At 42.0% G+C, this 20,219-nt stretch overlaps 1 protein-coding gene across 2 annotated transcripts in view; it reads left to right on the forward strand.

The window, feature by feature from the left end:
- Positions 1–16,070, forward strand: part of WWP1 (WW domain containing E3 ubiquitin protein ligase 1) — a 152,118-nt gene extending 136,048 nt beyond the window's left edge. For both annotated transcript variants that reach the window (XM_018555778.1, XM_018555777.1), the window contains exons 18-24: positions 2,294–2,427; positions 6,554–6,694; positions 9,579–9,699; positions 14,236–14,340; positions 15,251–15,347; positions 15,433–15,505; positions 15,946–16,070. In XM_018555778.1, coding sequence (XP_018411280.1) covers positions 2,294–2,427; positions 6,554–6,694; positions 9,579–9,699; positions 14,236–14,340; positions 15,251–15,347; positions 15,433–15,505; positions 15,946–16,045 — 771 coding nt within the window. In that variant the 3' untranslated portion in view covers positions 16,046–16,070. The remainder of the gene's footprint in view (positions 1–2,293; positions 2,428–6,553; positions 6,695–9,578; positions 9,700–14,235; positions 14,341–15,250; positions 15,348–15,432; positions 15,506–15,945) is intronic.
- Positions 16,071–20,219: the final 4,149 nt, after the last annotated feature.

The raw sequence follows: 20,219 nt of genomic DNA on the forward strand, positions 1-20,219 counted from the left end.
ACTGGCATTTTATTGGTCGCTTGGTTTCACAGTTGGCAGTTCACCCTCACTACAAATGTTATGCATCTCATTAAAGACGTATTTAGCACTTAATATTTATCATGGAATCTGTGTGTATTCAGTGTACTAGTAATAAAAGGGATTGGTCGCCAGCCTCGTCAGTGAACAGTGAGGCGCAGTGACTGTGTAGCATCTATATATATATTAGAACAAAAAAAAAACTGGTGATGGCTAGACAACTGGGTCAGAGGAACTCCAAAACTGCAGGTCTTGTAGGATGTTCCTGGTCTGCGGTGGTCTGGACTTGCCAAAAATGGTCCAAGAAAGGAAGACTGGTAAACCAGCAACAGGGTCATGGCTCCTTGATGCACATGGGAAGTAAAGCTGTCTCATCTAGTTCGATCCGATAAAAGAGCTTCTGTAGCCTAAATTGCTGAAAAAAAACAAATGTTGGTTCCGATAGAAATGTGTCTGAACACACAGAGCATTTGTTTGTTGTGTATGGGGCTGCGTAGCCGCAGACCGGTCAGGGTGTCCATGCTGACCTGTGTCCACCGCCAAAAGCGCCTACAATGGGCGCACAAGTATCAGAACTGGACCATGGAGCAATGGAAGAAGGTGGCCTTGTGTGATGAATCATGTTTTCTTTTACATCATGTGGATGGCTCGGTGCGTGTGCGTCGCTTACCTAAGGAAGAGATGGCACCAGCATGTACTATGGAAAGGCAAGCCAGTGGAGGCAGTGTGATGCTTTGGCCAATGTTTTGCTGGGAAAGCTTGGGTCCTGCCATTCATGTAGATGTTACTTTGACACATACCACCTTCCTAAACATTGTTGCAGATCAAGTACACCCCTTCATAGAACCTGTATTCCCTGATGCCAGTTTTTTCAGCAAGATAATGCGCAAACTGCAAAAATGGTTCAAGAACGGTTTGAGGAACACAATGAAGAATTTGAGGTGTTGACTTGGCCTCCAAATTCTCCAGATCTCAATCTAATCGAGCATCTGTGGGATGTGCTGGAAAAACAAGTCAGCTCCATGGAGGCCTCACCTCGTGCCTTACAGGACTTAAAGGATCTGCTATTGACGATTTGGTGCCAGATACCACAGCATCCCTCTGAGGTCAAGTGGCTTCTATGCCTCAACAGGTCAGGCCTGTTTGGCGGCAAAGGGGGACCTACTCAATATTAGGTGGGTTGCCATAATGTTATGGCTGATCAGTGTATATTAACTTTTAACACGCTGATAATCACATACGCTGTATATATATACATATGTTGTAAAGCCTGCAGTTACCCTTTTAAGTGTTGTTCATATTTTAGTAATCTTCTCTTTATAAAATGTATATGAATACGGAAGAAACTGGAACGGATGCTTTACATCAATGTACTTTAAAACCATTTTATAGAAGGATAACAGTCTAAGTTAATATGCCAATGTATTATGTTAATCATTACTCTGTCTTTTAATTATTTAGTAGCACTTAACAAAATGTATTTGTTATTTCAGAAGTGGCCTGTACATTACTGTTTATGCTACTTTGTGTGTGAATATCTGGCAGTAAAATGGTGTGAAGGTTTATCTTGTACTCCGAGGCTGTGCCTTACCCAGTTCTGTTTGAGCAGCAGCTCACATACAGTACGGCTGCTGTCAGGGAGGGGTAAATATACTGCAGGAGGGAGTCAGAAAAACACTTGGCTGTTTGCTGGGCACAAGATGATCACTCGGGGTCTGGTAGCATGCAGCCTTGTAGTTTTTCTCTATCCTTTGTGTTATAGTGATGTCATATATTGATATTAGAATACTAGAGCAAAGGAAAGAGGGGCTGTTGCACAGTACCCAACAGGATTTGACTTTTCATTTATTAGATATTTATAATACGTTGTCAATTTTCTTCATTGCTTTACAATACTATACATTCATATCAGTCCCTGCCCTCACTCTAAGGTCCCTATCTCACATGCAAACATACTAGGGCCAGTTTACACAGCAGCCAATTAACCTTCCAGCATGTCTTTGGGGTGCAGGAGAATACTAGAAATCCACCTAAGCAAAGGGAGAACATGCAAGGTCCATAGAGATGGTGTCCTGGGTGGGATTCAAACCAAGAGCCCCAGTGCTGCAAGACAGACATGCTAACCACTAAGCCTCTTTTTATTCTCTGAATTTTTTCACTGAAAGCTTAAATATGGTTTGCTCTGGCCTAACGCTTCCTTGGCTTTAGTGTGTTGGAGAACCCCATGGCATATGTTTTTGAGTAGTGATGACCCTCTGGGTTTTTTCTTTTCCAGGCTTTGTTCCACGGTAAATTCATTGACACAGGCTTTTCTCTGCCATTCTACAAGCGCATGTTGAGCAAAAAACTTACCATCAAAGACCTAGAGTCTATTGACCCTGAATTCTATAACTCACTAATATGGATCAGGTAAGTGAAATTTGCCTTTTTGTAAAGTCTCAATAAAAACATCTTGGGCGCCTGACAAAGCGATGATCAAAGCAGTCCAATGTGTCCGAAACGTTGTAACTGGCGGCCCGGTCCACTCAAATTTTGCACTTCCAGATCTGGGTGGCGGATGGATGCTTTAAATAAATGTCTTATCTCAAGTGTAAATGATGAGGGTAGCGATAAATGACAGGTATGCAGTGGATAGGGGGGAACACCCAGACCAGCGACATTCCCAATTGTGATCAGCGGAGATGGATCAGCGTTTAAGAAGTCTTCACATTTTTGCCATATGCTGAATTATTTAGAACATTTACACTTTGGCAGCTCAGTTCATCTATATGCAGCTGCTGCGACTAGTGAATGTCATACAGACAGCAGGCATTAGGAATTGTATATGGAAAACCAAAACTAAGTATACTTCAGCTTAAAGTGACACTAAACTCGGGAGTTTAACTTGAAAAAATCGATTCCCTTTGCGCCCATCGCTCCCATGATGGAATACAAGTTTACTGATTTGTATAGCGATTTGTAGTCAATCATGGGAGCGAGCTTGGAGCGGTGACTACTTTACAACACACCCAGGGACCAAGGGGAACCAAAGCAGCCACCCTCCAGAAGGAAGGACAGTGTCAGCATCAATTCAGAGATGATTGGAGGATTTACAGCCGAGTGATACACAAATAAGATACATTTTTGTAAATAGTTAAGGTTCTCATAAAGGAAAACAGCTTGAAAAATGGTACCAAATTAGACCTCCGCCAATCGAAGGAGAGAAAGAATCTATCCAACTACCCCAGGCTTTAAAGAATTAAGCAGGACAAGCACTACGAATATAGGCAGCTTTGTACACCGGGAAGGACTCCACCAGGCCCCACCAATTCTCCAAGGTTGGAGGAGACTGCTTTTTCCAATTAAGGAAAGTCTGTTTCCTTGTATAAAATAGAATACCCAACAAAGTTCTAGAGGCATGCATGAGTGGAAGCAACGCACTCAGTGAGACCTAGAAGGCAGACCCCCTTCTCCGGCCTGACCTCAAGCGTTAGGAACGGAGATATAAAATGTGTAACCTCGGCCCAAAATTGCTTGATGCCAGGACAATCCCAGAAAATGTCCAAATCCAGCCGCAGAACTAGGACACCGCCAGCAGACAGCCGAGCAATCCCTATACCAATCTCTGCGCCAACCTTGCAGGGGTATAATAAACTCTATGTAATAATTTGTATTGAATCGGATAGTCCCTAGTAGAGATTAGAAGAGTGAAAGGGTAATCCCAAGCATCAAGCCAGTCTTCATCCAATTCTGGGACATGCCTTGTCCAAGTTTAGTGTCACTTTAATATATTCTGCCACCTTTAGGAAGAGAAACCTTCATATGCTGTGATTTGAATGATCTAACCTGCAATGTAACATAAATAGACTGACAGGAGGAAAGGCAGCGATGCCATGGACTGTTTTGCATGAGGAATACATCATATATTCAGTGTGCTGTACTTTTTTTTTTTTTTTTTTTTTTTTTAAAGGTATCTTCTCCTCCTGCATTAAATTCCAACTACATGCATGTTTTCTGTACTCAGTCATCCCAAATAACCCCCTTGTCACTCTATGACCTTTTGATTTTTCACATGGATTGTGGAAGGATATGTACTGAGCCAGTCATGTCTGTGTGGGACTTCACCTCCCAGAATTCATCGTTCCCAACTCCTTTTAAAATATAGTGCCAAAAAGACTTCTTTAGAAGGTCCCCTGATGTAACTTTGTTTCCTTCAATATGTTTCATTATCGACTTTTTCCCCCTCGAAATGGTTCTTGCAGAGATTTTTCCCTTCAGGCGCTGCTTCCTGTGAGTTTATTTGTCTCCTAAGGGCTTGCTGGGCGGACAGAGGAGACCGCAGCACAAGACAGTTAAATTGCACACTGTTCTGACGAAGGCCAGAAGGGCAGACGTGTCCAAGGCAACGAGTCCCATTATATATGTTCTTTTCAACATTTCATTCATCGAACATATAGTTATGTGAAAAAGTAAGTACACCCAATGGAAGTTGTTGACGTTTCCATCATATCTGAACAGGCAAACATTAGATCTTGATTTGAATATTGCCTACATATAAAGGTGATATACTTGAACCGATGACACATAAAACAAACATGGTGTATTAATTTTCATGATCTCAAATAAACATAATGAAGATTTGTAATATGAAAAAGTAAGTGCACCCCTAAAATTACAGGTGGTCCAGATTAGGTACTAGTGGCTAGAACCTCCTTAATGATCATACTGGTGGGACCTGTTTTATGTAAGACATCTCGGGTCTGGTGCTCTCTTTGCTGTTTACATGTGTGGTGCCATTATGCCAACATCCACAGAGCTTTCTAAGACCTTTGGAAAGGAAGTTGTGGATACCTGTGTGGCGAGGGGCTTAAAAAGATTGCCAAATGATTTGAAATCAATCATTCCACTGTAAGAGTACATAAAGAGTTTGCACTAATTTAGTCTGCATGAGAGGTGTGTTAAAAGGTCCTAAAAGAACAAGACTACTGATTGCCAATGAACATATAGTTGTTGTTCAGTCACATTAACAGTAGACATGTTTGCAGCAAACTGTGAAGCATGGTGGCGGAGATGTTTGGGGTTGCTTTGCTGCTTCAGGACCTGGACAGCTTCTAGTTCTTGAGTCAACTGTAGATTCAGCATTTCAAAGGCCATCTGCCCAAACACCGAAGTTAAACTGGAAACTTGTCTTGAAACATAATGATTCGAAATACACATGCAATCCACCAAAGAATGGCTTGGGGAAAAAAATAGAGGGTTATGAGCTGCCCTAGTTAAAACTCTGATTTGATTCCCTTGGATATTTTGTAAGGGGATATGGAAACAAGCAATTCATGCAAAGAATCCCACAAACATCTCACAACTGAAGGACTTTTGTATGGTGAAGTGGTGCCAAATTTCACTGAGCTGAAGTCAGAGGGGAGGGCGGCTGCAGAGTATGTTAAAGGGGAAAATTCCAGCGTCTGATGCCAAGGGAACGATTACATCTGTTGGCCGTATTATTGAATAATTGATTGAAAAGGCAAATTTGTTATATGTTCTTACAGAAGTATATCTCCTTTATCTGTAGGCACTGCTTGAATAAAGATCTGATGTTTGCTTGATCCAATATCTTGGAAAAGTCAATGGTTTTCACTGGGTGTACCTTATATTTCACATGTGTGTTGCAGAGAGGTATTGTAGGTGCATTTATTTCATTTAAAACCAACATTGTGTAAACAAGAGTCAACCTTTAAGTAGGTTACAACATAAAAGGCGCACTAAATAATGATGATGATGGTAAACAGTATTGTGCTTTCACTTATTTTTTATAATTAACCATTTTTTTTTCTTTGGACAAAAATCTTTAATAAAAAGATATACGTACAATAAAAACTGGTAGGTAGCCAGACAATTAAAGGGTCTGAATACAATGGGTAAGCAATGTCAGTACATACATTCCAATTCAAACATTTATGATTACAAACCCACATACATGGGTACTTCAGGTAAACATATAATGGTGACGAATCTTCAACTGCAAATCACGCTTTATGGAACCATATAATTGTCAACCTCCTAAGGGACTTAAATTGTCTTAACAATAAGAAGGGGAGAGAAGAAAGGAGAAGGAAAGGTGGGAAGAAGAGAGATAATCAGATCAGAGTGGTACTAGTCATAGAAGTGGAAGACCAAAGCTAACTAAGTGGCGTTTTAGTTCTTGCCATCCTCATGGGTGGCTACCTTGGAAGATTGAGTACCTCACACACTAAGCCAGTAATCATCCCATTTGTACCTCCTGAGTGGTCCATGCTTCCCACTCCTTCTCATATGCTGTCACGGTTTTAAAATGCACAGGGCCCATCTCTGTTAAAGTGTATGTAAACTATGGACTTCATTACCTATTGCAACATATTACTGTGCATTACATGTGTGTTCTTTGGTTTAGATACACTTTAATGAATGTATTACAAAGAAAATAAGTATTTAGTATTTTCTTATCGAGTTTAGAAGTTCAGACTAATTGTGTGTTCATGTCTAGTTCATGAATGTTTTGCCTGCGGTGTCTTTTTTCCAGAGACAATAACATTGAAGAATGTAACTTGGAGATGTACTTTTCTGTGGACATGGAGATACTGGGAAAAGTCACATCCCATGACCTCAAGCCTGAAGGATCCAACATTCTAGTTACTGAGGAGAACAAGGAAGAATACATTGGGTAAGACCACCATACACATCGGTTTTTATGTTCTGAGGGCTTGTTTACACTATAGCACTGATTGACCACTGATTGACTTCGCAACTAAATAAGAGCAGTCACTTCTGGGGCACATAGAGAACACTAGTTTTAGATCTGCTCCGTTCACACGACAATGAAGGTCTGATCTGCAGTGTTGTGTGCTGCGAAAAGAATGCAGACATGCTGCATTTTTTCACAGTTCATTAGACCACAACGCAGAACAGCGCTGTGTTGTGTGGGCACCTAAATAGAGTGTACACTTCAAGTAAAGAAGCTGACCACTGCCAGCCAGCTCAGAGGATCAGATGAGTATAACTTTATATAGAGCCGCCATATACCCAAATGTTGGAGCATTGCTTAGATCATCTCTGCTGAAGGGTACTGGGGCACTGACATTCAGACATAGGCTGCCAGTCAGAAGTGCTGCTTGAACTCTTTACTCCCTTATGTTGGAGATCACATGACCATTTTGGTCATACATGACCATATTATATACTGAAAGTTAGGTACAATATGTTAACTCAGAATAAATGGTCATAATGATCTGAGCATCAATTAGTAGCCAACTGGTGACTTAGCCCTCGTTCACACCTGAACGTTTTCTAGCGCGTTCTACGCTCGACGAACGCTCAAAAATATAAATCCCATTGTATTCAATGGTCTTGTTCCCACCTTGGCGTATTTCCGCCCGTCCCTAACGCGCTACAAAACGGCCCACGCCTGAAAGGTACAGGTACTACTTTGGGCTGTTTTGTTGCGGGTTTCCATTGGGATACAGCCAAGTAGCCTTCGGAAACACGCGACGGTCACGCGACTTTTTTTACCGCGAATCGCGGTAAAAAAAACGTGCGACAGACGCGCATATGCAATACGCCTAGGTGTGAACGAGGGCTTAATGTAACTGGAAAATGACATCTGCAGTCAGGTTGTTATGGCTACAAATTTTCAGAGATGTCACCAGCACACCGTTAGGACTTGTGCAATCAGCAAACGTCCATTTATTGACAAGTACTGCCACTTATGTGCAATAAGTGGCAGTACTTGTCAATAAATGGACGTTTGCTGATTGCACAAGTCCTAACGGGGTGCTGGTGTCATCTCTGAAAATTTGTATCTTGTTTGACGGCTCCATTCATGGTCCTTACAAGCACCCCGCCTGCATCTTGCATGGGGATGGATCCAGTAAGGAGCGCAGGAAGGCATCCATTATAGGTTGTTAGGGGTGACACATTCACTTTTCTTTTTACAGTCCATCATGCCTGTTATATTATTTTGTTGATGCTGACATTATCAGGCTATTAGGAGGAAGTTACTTTATTGAAGTGTATATATTTAATGAATAGCAGTTTATTGTTCATAGATGCTGTAATGAGCAGCAAGCTAACCGCTGATTACATTTTTCCTGCTGGTCCCCCGTTAGATTGCTGGTTCAGGTCATCTGCGGAGACCAGTTTGCACTGGTCCAGTAATGGTAGCCAGGATAGTGGCAGGATTTACTGCAAAGCCAAAACAGTCTAGTCTCTGATCCTTAGATCGATGCCGTGTGCACCGTACTACAGAACACAGTTATCTTAGATTTAGGCTGAATGTGTAGTTTTGTTTCTCAGACCTGCCCTCTGTCACACTAGTCATATCTTTCCATTTACAAACTGTTAAAGGGAGATAACAAATACACAACAAGTACCTTGTTGTTTTGCTGTAGTTGTCCTCTTTACAATGAATGTGACACAGTAAAGCTTACGTGTACATCTGACTGCCCAGAACATCTGCGAAAATGAGTACTGAACACATAAAAATACCGACCATTACAAGGCCCTGTTGCCACGTGGTTTGGTTTTTTTTCCCCCCTATGTATTTTCTCAAGCTGCTCTGATATCCTACCGCAAAGCAAAAAACATACTGGTAGGTACTGGTAGATTAACTGGTTTCCACTCAGACTGGTGCTGATGTGCATGTGCAACTGTGGGTGGGATTTAAGTTCTTTCGAGTAAAAAAATAGGTAAACATCAAATGTTTGCATTCTTGTTAGTGACCATGTCAGTGGTATGAATGACTGTAACCAGCAGAGCCCTGTAAAGAAACATGGTGCATACTTGTCTTTCTAGCAAGTGAACTGCCTTGAACAGCTTCAGGCACCGTTGCTATTAGATTCTTCTGGGTGTATTAGTGTGTCCCCTGCTGGGCATTGTGGTTCCATCCGCTGACCCTGTAGAGACAGAGCGGCCAGTGGGGTGGTCACAGCACCAAGCGGGAGAACATACTATCCAACACACATAGTGGTGGCCGGAGCTGTTCAAGACAGCGAAGATTTCCCTTACCAACCACCGGAAAGGTAAGTATGTGCTTGACATGGCAAATATGGACTGTAGTTAGTCTATAGAAAATAATGTGACTGACTGGGACCTGTAGTCTGCGAGTACATCTAACAAAATCTAGAGTGCATTGTACATCATACAGACCAGAGTTCAGTTTTTTAGTGGTACAGCAGCTAGAATGGTCTCCTCACCTAGGGCATAGAATAATCCAGCTTACAATTATAGCTGATGGGATGATGGCTATGTTTGGCTAGTTTAGAAGTATTGACAAATGATAGAACTGCTATCATGGACAGGGGACTGTGACAGTTTGTTTATAGAGGTCTGTAGTAGATTTCTCATGGCACTCATGACATTACAACATACACACACACACACACACGTGGTCAGGCACATTTTGATATTGGTGCAGTGCAGACCTTATTAAGCTGAGATCTTCTAGTAAATCTGTCTACTAGTGCTCCTGTTTTATACTGCCTTGATGCAGCAAACCAAGAACTCTCTCCCAATGTACTTTACTGACCTTGTCTCATCCTCTCTCCTCATAGGCTGATGGCTGAATGGAGATTTTCGCGAGGGGTTGAAGAACAAACCAAAGCATTTCTGGATGGCTTTAATGCAGTTGTCCCTCTACAGTGGCTGCAGTATTTTGATGAAAAAGAGTTAGAGGTTCGACTTGTACAAATGTACATATTTAAATCTATACTTGTCACTGGGGCCTGGATTGTATAATGTCAACGGGATTTTCTTTTTTCTACATCTGCTGTTGGACTTCGCAATGTCATGTTATGGGTTGGGAACCCTCAGATGGTAATTTAATTGCCCTTAACCAGTGGCAGGATGTGCTTTACATCTGAAACTTTTTCCATGTCCTCATTAAGACAGTTATGGTTTAATAGGGATTTTCACAAAATATGGCATGAACCCAGAGTGTAGTAACGCAGCAATATGTTTCATGGTGTGCGAGTTATTTCTTTACAGTCAAAAATATGCCCTCCGTTTTACTATCAGGTGATGAAAGGAGGTGTAGGAGTGCCTGAAAAATAGTATTCAGAGGCACATAATTCAAACATTCTTTTTATTGGTTAAAATGTAATAAAAGTGGCCAGTGCATATTTGTGGTTGTGGCATGTTCAGGGCTTAAAGAAACCAGAAAGCTGTGCCCTCTCTAACGAGACTCTCATCAAAACTAAAAGAGACTGCTGCAGGTGTAAAGTGCTGGAGCCTTAAGGTGCCTACACGTAGCCGCAGCACTCTTCCAAACCTTTGCCTGGCCAAATATCAGTCCGCTCTGACCTGCAAAGTTTCAACATTTACTAAGGGGCAGGAAAGCTTGCCCACCTCTTCCTGCACATTCCTATTGGGAAGTGAGGCAACCCATCATAGCTATGGGGTTTAGTGGCAAGCTCTGAGTTGTTGGGCCAATTTAGGTATCAGCCAGAAGGAATTTATAGAAAAGTGCTTCTGGATACTTGCAGCAGTTTTTTCTTTTTTTTTTTTAGTTTAGTCTCTTTAAGGAGGGGCTGCAACAGAGTGGAATTCCAGATGTCAGGTGATTCAAAGTAGAGATGAGGTCTGTTTTTAAAGCAAAACTGATTTTAGGTTGGGGAATCGGCACAATTACTGAGGATCAGGATATCTAGAAATAGATGGTAACCGCATACATTTATAACCAGCCTTTGTAGCAGGGTGCACATGGAAAGGCTTACAACAATACAAAACACAAAGAAAGTCCCCAGCACACTTGCCAGCTAACCTGCAACAAAACAAATTACTCTGTCTAACAGTATGCGTTAACAGCAGAGGTTTTAGTTGCACAAACCTTTGGCCAAAAATATGTAGAAGCCACACCTCCCCGTCAAGGCACCTCTGTGACGTGTGGTCCTAACTCTATTTGTGAGTCTCCATGTTGGAGCATATTAATGCAGTTGATAAATTAATTGCAGGTGTACCAGGAGGTAGCCGACTCCTCCTCAAATGGTGCAGGGACGCACTGGGCCTCCGCTCTGCTTTTGACGCATACTGTTGACATGGTAATTTTTTTGTTGCAGGCTAGCTGGCAGGTGTGCTGGGGACCTTTTTGTGTTTTGATCAGGATATCTGACTGGACAAGCCACAATCTTAAATTCACCTACAAGAGGCCACTACAGATTACAGCTCCCTGTATTTTGAGAGCCCAGAAAGTAGAGATGCCCCACCTTCCATGTTCTTTCACATAGACGTTAGAATTATTTAGGGTGGGGTCATATTTTGCACAAATCCCTAATAAGGACTATTTCCCTTCAGTGCATTCATGCGGTTTAATCTATCAACTGAATTGTGCTATCTGAATCTTTATAAATATTAAGGATCTTACAGAAGCCAAGTACAAACAATTTACCCATTTTCCTACGATTCCCCAAAACCCCTTTTGTGTTCTGATCACATATATTCTTGCATATTGTTTCCAAAAGATATTTTATTTTCTGATGGCCTGATGATCAGTGGTCTGTGGAACCAGAAAATGTTATTTAGCATAATGTTTGTGTATATGGGGATAGATTTAGTTGGTGGCATAGGGGTACAAGCACTCCTGCCATCACTGTGTGAAAAAAAACCCAACACACCAGGTCTTGGCCTTGCCTACTTGTATTTGTGACTGTAGAACAACTACATATCTGAGAAAGGAAGGGACTTTGGGAAAAATAACACATGTATTAAATGTAACTTCAAGTTTTCTTATACCTTGCAGTGGTGCTATCCCTGCACTGCAAAAGGGGCAGGGGTAGCACCCCCCCCTTGCAGTGCGTTTTCTGATCCTCTGCAAGTGGTGCTATCCCCGCACTGCAAGGGTTAGGTGCTTAGGTGCTCGTTTGTGTCTAGGGATAAAAATAACTGAGATATACTCACTCAAAGCTCCGAGTCGGCCAGCTGTCACAGCGACCCCCCTGCTGTCTCCTCCTCCTCCGCAGCAGCACATTGGAATCTTCCTCAGAATCCTCATGTTTATGCATTGTGTATAGACATAATGATTTACGGGACCTTACACCACTGCAGAGGAGGGGGAGAGACACTGGAAGGACCGTTCTAGGAACAAGCAGGCTCAGATCATTGGATAAGTTTAACTTTTTTTTTTATGACCTAGACACAAACAAACACTTAACATTTGCAGTGCAGGGGTAGGCCCACTGCAAAGTTTAAGGTCTCGTTCACACCTAGGCGTATTGCATATGCGCGTCTGTCGCTTGTTTTTTTACAGCGATCCGCGGTAAAAAAAGTCGCGCGACAAACACGCGTTTCCGAGGGCTACTTGGCTGTATCCCAATGGAAACGCGCAACAAAACGGGCCAAAGCAGTACATGTACCTTTTTAGGCGTGGGCCGTTTTGTAGCGCGTTAGGGACGGGCGGAAATACGCCAAGGTGGGAACGAGACCATTGAATACAATGGGATTTATATTTTTGAGCGTTTTGTAGAGCGTTCGTCCAGCGTAGAAGGCGCTACAAAACGTTCAGGTGTGAACGAGGGCTTATACAACTCTGGAGTTCTTCTTTAAAACATATGGCAGGGTGAAATATATGCAGTACATCTCTGCAATAAATGTGCATTTCTGCATGCTTTGCCCTTTAAACACTCTGCAAGTAGAGAGAAATACCACTTCGTCTGCATTCATGTTTTCCTCTCCTATTGTCCTGTTGAGGGCTGACAACACACAGCATTTCTGTGGACTAAGGGGTGTCAGCCCTGTTCAATGATTAGAACTAGGATATGTAATTAGGTGTCTGGAGATAACGCAGGATGTTCATAGGACAGCAATGAATTTCTGGCAAAATCAACGGGTGTTTTTTACACTTATTGAACAGAAAGGGAAAAAATAGAAGTTTATTTTCACATCCATTTTAGGGAGCATCCATGAATGCAGAAACCGAGGAGTGATTCATTCTACCAGCATCCATTCCAAACTGAAGAACCTGTTTTTGGAGTGGACTGTCCCTTGTAAAATTATGAAATACTGATGGATTGAATGATTGTTGATCTTTTTGCTTCACCTCGCCCTGTGTTGTTCTGCACAATTTTCATCAGTTTATAAAAGTGAATTATCTGGGAAATCCCAGAAATAGCAATAGAATCTCTAAATGTAGATCCAGCAATGTATCACAATGGCATGGATGACACAACTGCAGAGTACATTCGGTATCACTGAAGCTTGTTAGAAGGTGACCACGTGTACTGATTCATCTGTAAACCTACATATCAGATGCTATAGCAGGTTCTGGTTATCTTTCAGAGAGGCCTCTGGTCACATTGAGGACATATTACATCACACAATGTGCCATCATTCTATCATAGGTGACCAGTGGTAAAGATCATGTCCTCAGATATTTCCTCTGCCCCCGAAGTACTTTGTGCAGGTTGCTTTCTACAGTATGTACAGCCCTTCCTACAAAGGTGATGGACTTTAATCTAATCATAAAATATTTTATAATCTCTCATAAATGGCAAATGTATACTATTACCAGTTTCTTTTTACGAATTTCTGAAGGTGGATGGGCTGGTAATATCAGTATATTTTAGCCATATGTCATATACATCTACTCATGCCACTAGTCATACACACGTGGAAGAACACAGCTAGGCACACAATGATTTTCACTGATCTGAAGGTGACATTGTCACTTCAAAAAAGAGAGAGAGCTGCCAGGCGGTATAAAATGGTCACCTAGCGGTTCCCTCATATACCTGCAGCTTCTGCCATTTTTGTTTTGTGTGGGCAATAGGAATGTGTATGAGGCAACAGAGGGTGAGCAAACTATATCACTTCCAGTGCCGAGCTTCACCCGTTCAGAATGGCTGGCATTTGGTCCTAATAGAAGTGAATGAGAGCTTCTGCAGGTCCCTGAACTTTTATACCTACTAGCAGACTCGCTTTAAGGTTAGTGATACATTGGAGTTCCATTACGTTGTCAGTTTAGATGGAGAAATGTATTTATTGGTGTTGTTTTTGCAGTGCTCACGTCATAACCATCTGAAATAGATCAATAGTTTATGGCATGTGAAATGAGGCTTTACTAGCTTTATCTGTTAGGTGCTGGTGTTCCAAATAAGCAATCTCTGGGGACCAGTCATTTCAGTGACTGTTGGAGCTGGAAGTGCAGGATATAAGGGATGAGCTTGATGTCTCACTACTTCTGAAGTGCATTGTTAGAGATTGGGTTCTGTTTTGCAGGTGATGCTCTGCGGGATGCAGGAAGTGGACCTGTCAGACTGGCAGCGGAACACCGTCTATCGCCATTACACCAGAAACAGCAAGCAGATCATCTGGTTCTGGCAGGTAATTTACACTCTTCTCATGGAAATGTTGGCTGAAAAGTTGTGACAGCTGTTCTCTGATTTTAATAACGGATCCATATGGATCAGTAGTAATCATTAAAGGGTCACCGTTTTCAGGCTTGATGTAACATGGAAGCACTTAGGTTGGGTACATCCCAGCTACCCAGGGCGTTTGTTTTCTTCCTGACAATGCAGCAGCACCCCAGGCCTATCTTCCTGAGCCCTTGGTTTTGCAGGTTGGGTATCCTTAATGTCCCTTGATTATTCACAGTATTCATTTTCCTTCCCTTGCAGAGAAATAAAGGCCTCAGAGAGGCAGAATGCAGGAGATGATTGGCAAGAGTCTGCATTACTGCCAAGTTAGAAGCAAAGGGAAAATAATATGAAGCATAACATAAAGGCAAATTAAGTTCTCTCACAACTTAGAGTAACCTCTGCTTGCTGCTTTACTTGCCGCCATTAACACTGTACTGGAGAGGTTATTAAAGAGTTACATTCTTTTCAGTTACTCAGGAAGTGGGACCATTGTGTTGTCTGCAGCCCTCTGCACATAAACATCCATTCAAACAGTGGACTTTGTAAAGACTGAATGCAGTTCTAGAATCGACCCATGCTAAGAAGGACTGGTAATTCAGGGGCCCCACCAATGACACCTGTCAATATATTTGTGTCCGTACCTCTCCTAATAATCACTCCAGCTCACCGTGGCTGATATCAGAGCCAGGCTCATACCTCACACAGCCCTCATCTCTCCCAGTGGAAGCTAATGAACTGAAGGCTGCAAATGACTGAACTGTTTCCACCCTCAGGTTCTCCTGGAAAACCTCCCACATACCCCCAGCTGTTAGTAATAGAGGTCCACATCAATGTCCTGTGTGGTGTGTCTCACTATCTTTTATTTTCTGTTCTAGTTTGTGAAGGAAATGGACAATGAAGTCCGGCTGCGATTACTACAGTTTGTCACCGGCACCTGCAGATTACCACTTGGCGGATTTGCTGAACTAATGGGTAATTGCTGTACATGTGACACTTTTTTTTGCAGCGCTGTGACAATTGACAAACACGTAATCATGAACTTTTCTTGTCACTGCAGGAAGTAACGGCCCTCAGAAGTTCTGCATTGAGAAAGTCGGTAAAGAGACCTGGCTGCCTAGAAGTCATACATGGTAAGTATAAAATGTATCATGTCAACTGATAACAGAGAGGTTATGAATCTCTCCGTCTCCTACTCACCCCCTTCATCCCTCTCACCCCTACCCCACATCCTCTCTATCCCCCTTTCTTTCATGTCTAGCTATTCCATCACTTCTATTGTCATCTATGACTGAATGTAGTAGGAGCCTTTGTATTACTGCATAGTTAACTTGGGGAAATCCCTTTAGCCCAGCTCGCAGTATAGAGCAGGTAGTCCTAATGGCTCGGGAGGCCTTTATGGGGTGCCAATACTTTTAGATGTACAGTCATGAAAGCGGCAGAATTGCACTAGAAGCAGCCTGGCTGACAGTAAATCAATGGGAGCCTGCTTTCATCCCAGCAGCAGCAGCAGCACTGAGTACTGCAATGCAGCTGAACAATCCTCACCCCATGACGCACCTTTCTTCCACAGCTTCAATCGCCTGGATTTACCACCGTACAAAAGCTACGAACAGTTGAAGGAGAAGCTGCTTTTTGCCATTGAAGAAACGGAGGGCTTTGGCCAAGAATGAATTTGCTGCCGTACGCGGCAGAGAAGAGCGCTATTATGGACATGAGTTTTATGCCCAGCCAAGTAAAATTGCACACTCAAATTGTATATATGCTGTTTAGTCTGTACAGTGATCTTTCTGAAACTAATGCGTAGATATTTCTGTTCTTCCACATAGATATGCAAAACACTTTAGCCTTTTCTATTTTTATTTATTTTCCCTTCAAATGACTGAATAGAAGAAAAACAAATAACTTTAATTTTAAATGCTGACTGAAGACTTTATTTTAAGATTTATATATCTATGTGTATGTATGGAGGACTCTAGTTTTATAGAGTTTCATGTATACAGAACATCACCGAGCCATTCGAGGAGGCCTGCACATGCTTTATTTAGTCAAATCCTATTCACAAACAGTGGGTGTTCCATATGACATCTTTGACCTCAAATGTTTGTTGCATGGCTGCCAACCAAGCTGTTGAAGGCTAATGCCAAAAATATAAGATGTACAAGAAAAAAAAACTGCTGCTGGCTTTTTAAGATGGCGGAATCCGCACAGTTCTGCCCCTTTCATTTATTTCAGCGTGGTAGCCAATAAGCCTTTTTTATTTGATTTTTTTCTGAAAGGTGAAATTGTAACCAAGGCAGAGCCCGGAGCCTCTACTGCATAGTTAGTTTTGTTATGATTCTTAACCTTTTAATACAGGGGTGTCATTGGCATGTTGTTCAACAGCATGCTGTGATTGACACCCGGAGCAGAAAGTATTAGACAGAGAACAATCAGTGTGTGGTGCCACAGGCAGGCTTTTAGTGTCAAGACAGAAAAAATGTCTTGCGTGAAGATTCGAAGTACATTGCATACTTTTCAAAATGAGATGAATAAATTTTTAACCTGATTTGCGGTGTTGTCCGTCTGTTTTTATGAAGCTTTCAGTAATGTGAGCATTTCACATCAGTGATCTTTCGGACATTCATGCGTGACACAAGGTGGACTGACTTGCTTCAATCAGCCTTTCTCAATGTTGCACCTTGGTGTGCATTTTGGCTTCTTCATGGGTGCCTCATAATTGTGTGGTAGTAGGACTGTTATGTGAATGTAGACTGAGGTGAAGGTCCTGATGTGAAAGGGGGCTGCTGATGCAAAGGGTGACTCTGATGTGAAAGGGGGAATCTTGATTTGAACGGTGCACTTCAATGTAAAGGGGAAACCCACTTTTTGCCTGTTTTGCATATGCTCCCCGTTAAACTCTTATGATGCTTCGGACGGCGGTGCTTCGAGATTTTGCACTTTTAAAGGGTCACTGACTAAAAAAAAGTTGAGAAACGCTGGTTTAAATAGTTGAGAATTGTCCCACAATACATTGTGTGAATATTTACTTCAGTTATCCCATTATGTGAAACGCAAATTCCTGTTCACTTTGAATACCTTATGGAGATGAAATAAGTGAACAGGAATTTGCTTTTACATGATTGGATAAAGTGAATAATCACACAATTTGTGTAAAATGTTTCAACTACTTAGTAAATCAGCCTCCACGCCTCTGTGGGCAAGTGCTGATGTCCTCCATCTTCAGTGCACGCTTTGAGGGTCGGTGGCACCTGGTAGAATCAATACAATTTTTAATTCTGGTGCCAAAGCAAAAGTCTATACGAACGTCTCCCTATATTGGGACTGAGATTTATTGCGTAATCTTTCATTAAGCGACATTAATGTATTGCAGACTAAATGAGGCAGAAGTCACTTATTATATATGATGCTATGGCCAAATCACTGTAATACGCCATAGCCTCATTAAATGGTGTTCTGCTAGTATCGGTATCAGTGCTTCCCTATTAAAGACTTCACGTGTCCCTCAATGGACTGCAAGAAAAGGATTTTACAGTGAGCACAAAAATATTATTTTAACAATTTTCCTTTCTCTGCCTGGGAACCACAAATGTTCAGCCAATTGAAATGTTCTGTCTAATGACTGCTGAAGGACATTGCTGCATAACATGGGCAGGCAAAAAAGACCCTTTAGATTGCCATGCTCCCAGGTTCCCCTTTCCCACAGGAAATACATGGATCCAGGATCTTCTGCCACATGGCATTGTTTTCTGCTTTAACTATGTCGCTCTGAGGTTTTTCTGTTTTTTTCACAAGGGAGGACATTTCTCCTTGAGTACTGTGGTCACTGTAGATTATTATTCTGGACACTGACAAAATCTTGCATGTCCACATGCTCTTGGCTGAGTGACTTATTTTTTTTACAATGTCGACTTCATAATCTTCAGGTCCTGGAGCTGCAAGTTTAAGGCTACGTTTAGACATCTACAAGACTCGTGTCCTTGAAGCATTTACATGAGTTATAATTAGGGATGCACCAATACCGGTATCTGTGCCAATACTCTGCATTTTCATGAGTACTCCTGTAAATGCCCAGATACTAATTGCTGATACCAGTGCTTTACATTTTTTTAATGGAAGCGGCTGCCGTAAGGTCCCACACTTACTGGTGACATCTCCTTTTCCTCCTTCCTGCCATCTGCACAGCCATGGTGAAACCCTGTACAGCCTCCTGAGATGCTGCATAGCCCTGGTGAGCAACACAGTATGTAGCTTCATATTATTCTGCATTGCTATATAATGTATTGCTGGAATTTGTAGTCCTCTCTAGCTGGTGGTATTCTGCATTGTTGTATAATGTATTGCTGGGATTTGTAGTCCTCTATAGCCGATTGTATTTTGCCTTGCTGTATAATGTATTGCTGGGATTTGTAGTCCTCTATAGCCGATTGTATTTTGCCTTGCTGTATAATGTATTGCTGGGATTTGTAGTCCTCTATAGTTGGTGGTATTCTGCATTGCTGTAATTTGTAGTCCTCTATAGCTGGTGGTATTCTGCATTGCTGTATAATGTATTGCTGGGATTTGTAGTCCTCCATAGCTGGTGGTATTCTGCCTTGCTGTATAAGGTATTGCTGGGATTTGTAGTCCTCTATAGCTGATATTATTCTGCATTGTTGTATAATGTGTTGTTGGGAGTTGTAGTCCCTCTACAGCTTGGAGTCAGTGGCAGAACTACCTGGGTCGCAACAGTTGCAGCTGCGTCTGGGCCCTGGCGCTCCACCACTGTCCTAAAAGCATTTGTGTGTATTGTTTTAGAAAAACTCACATGACACTAAAAAAAAGGTATCAGTAATTGGTATCAGCGAGTACTTGCGGAAAGTATCAGTACTTCTACTCTGTCTGGAAAAAATGATATCTGTGCATTCCCAGTTATAATTCATTATTCAGAAGTTGCATTTTAATGGGAATGACACCAAAGTTGCAGCAAGAAGAGTTTGTTTTTATGATGCACGGGTGTGAATGTTGTTCTTAGGGGAACCTCTCAGATAGAATGAAGGAAGCTGCCGTGACTTGTTTTAAAGCTGTAATCCTTCTCCCACTGCTCATCAAGTCACTGTCCTGATACTTCAATGGGTGCATATTTGTCCCAGACCATAAACACACAAATGAGTGAAGTAAGGACCAGGTGACGGCCCCAGAGGAATTGCATTTAAAAACAAGTCAGCAATGGTAGAAGTTCTCTTGATATGTTCCCTTTAAATCTGTCATGTCTTCTCTGAAGTGCCTTTCTATGTGGAAGATTATAATGGTGTTTTCATGCATGCTTTAAAGTCTCTGTCACTGTCTTTCCCCATGAGTACTTACTACAGTTTATTACCCCCTACTCTTCTTCATTATCATATCTGGCTGACCTAACGCTCTATAAAGGCTGATTGGCAGGCTCACAGATTAATGTATTCATAGGTCGTGCCAGCACTGCCACATCTGCTTAGGTCTGCTGTCACAGCTTATTGACCTTATCTGATACTATTAAGGTGCGTTCCTGAAGATGTGGAGGAGTGATCATCTAGATGCATTGGGGTGAGAGTCGGCGTCTAAACTGTCTTTAAATACTGAACTCCAGCCAGCGAGAAATAGAAGACAATGGAGAATTGTGATCTTATTCTTAGTCATTTGCCTTTGCTGGCCTTTTCTCATCTCGGTACATCGATGGGTCAGCTCTGACCCTGCTCAGGACAACTCTTTCCTGGCAAATAAAAGGATGCAGGAACGGTATTTGCACAAATGTTTCAGACCGGTATTTTTCCATTCTGGAAGGAGTTGACTTTTAAAAACACAATGGGCTGTTTAGAATATTCCCATTTA

This window comes from Nanorana parkeri, unplaced genomic scaffold (assembly GCF_000935625.1).
Source record: "Nanorana parkeri isolate BGI_ZX_2015 unplaced genomic scaffold, ASM93562v1 scaffold213, whole genome shotgun sequence".
Lineage (NCBI taxonomy): Eukaryota > Metazoa > Chordata > Amphibia > Anura > Dicroglossidae > Nanorana > Nanorana parkeri.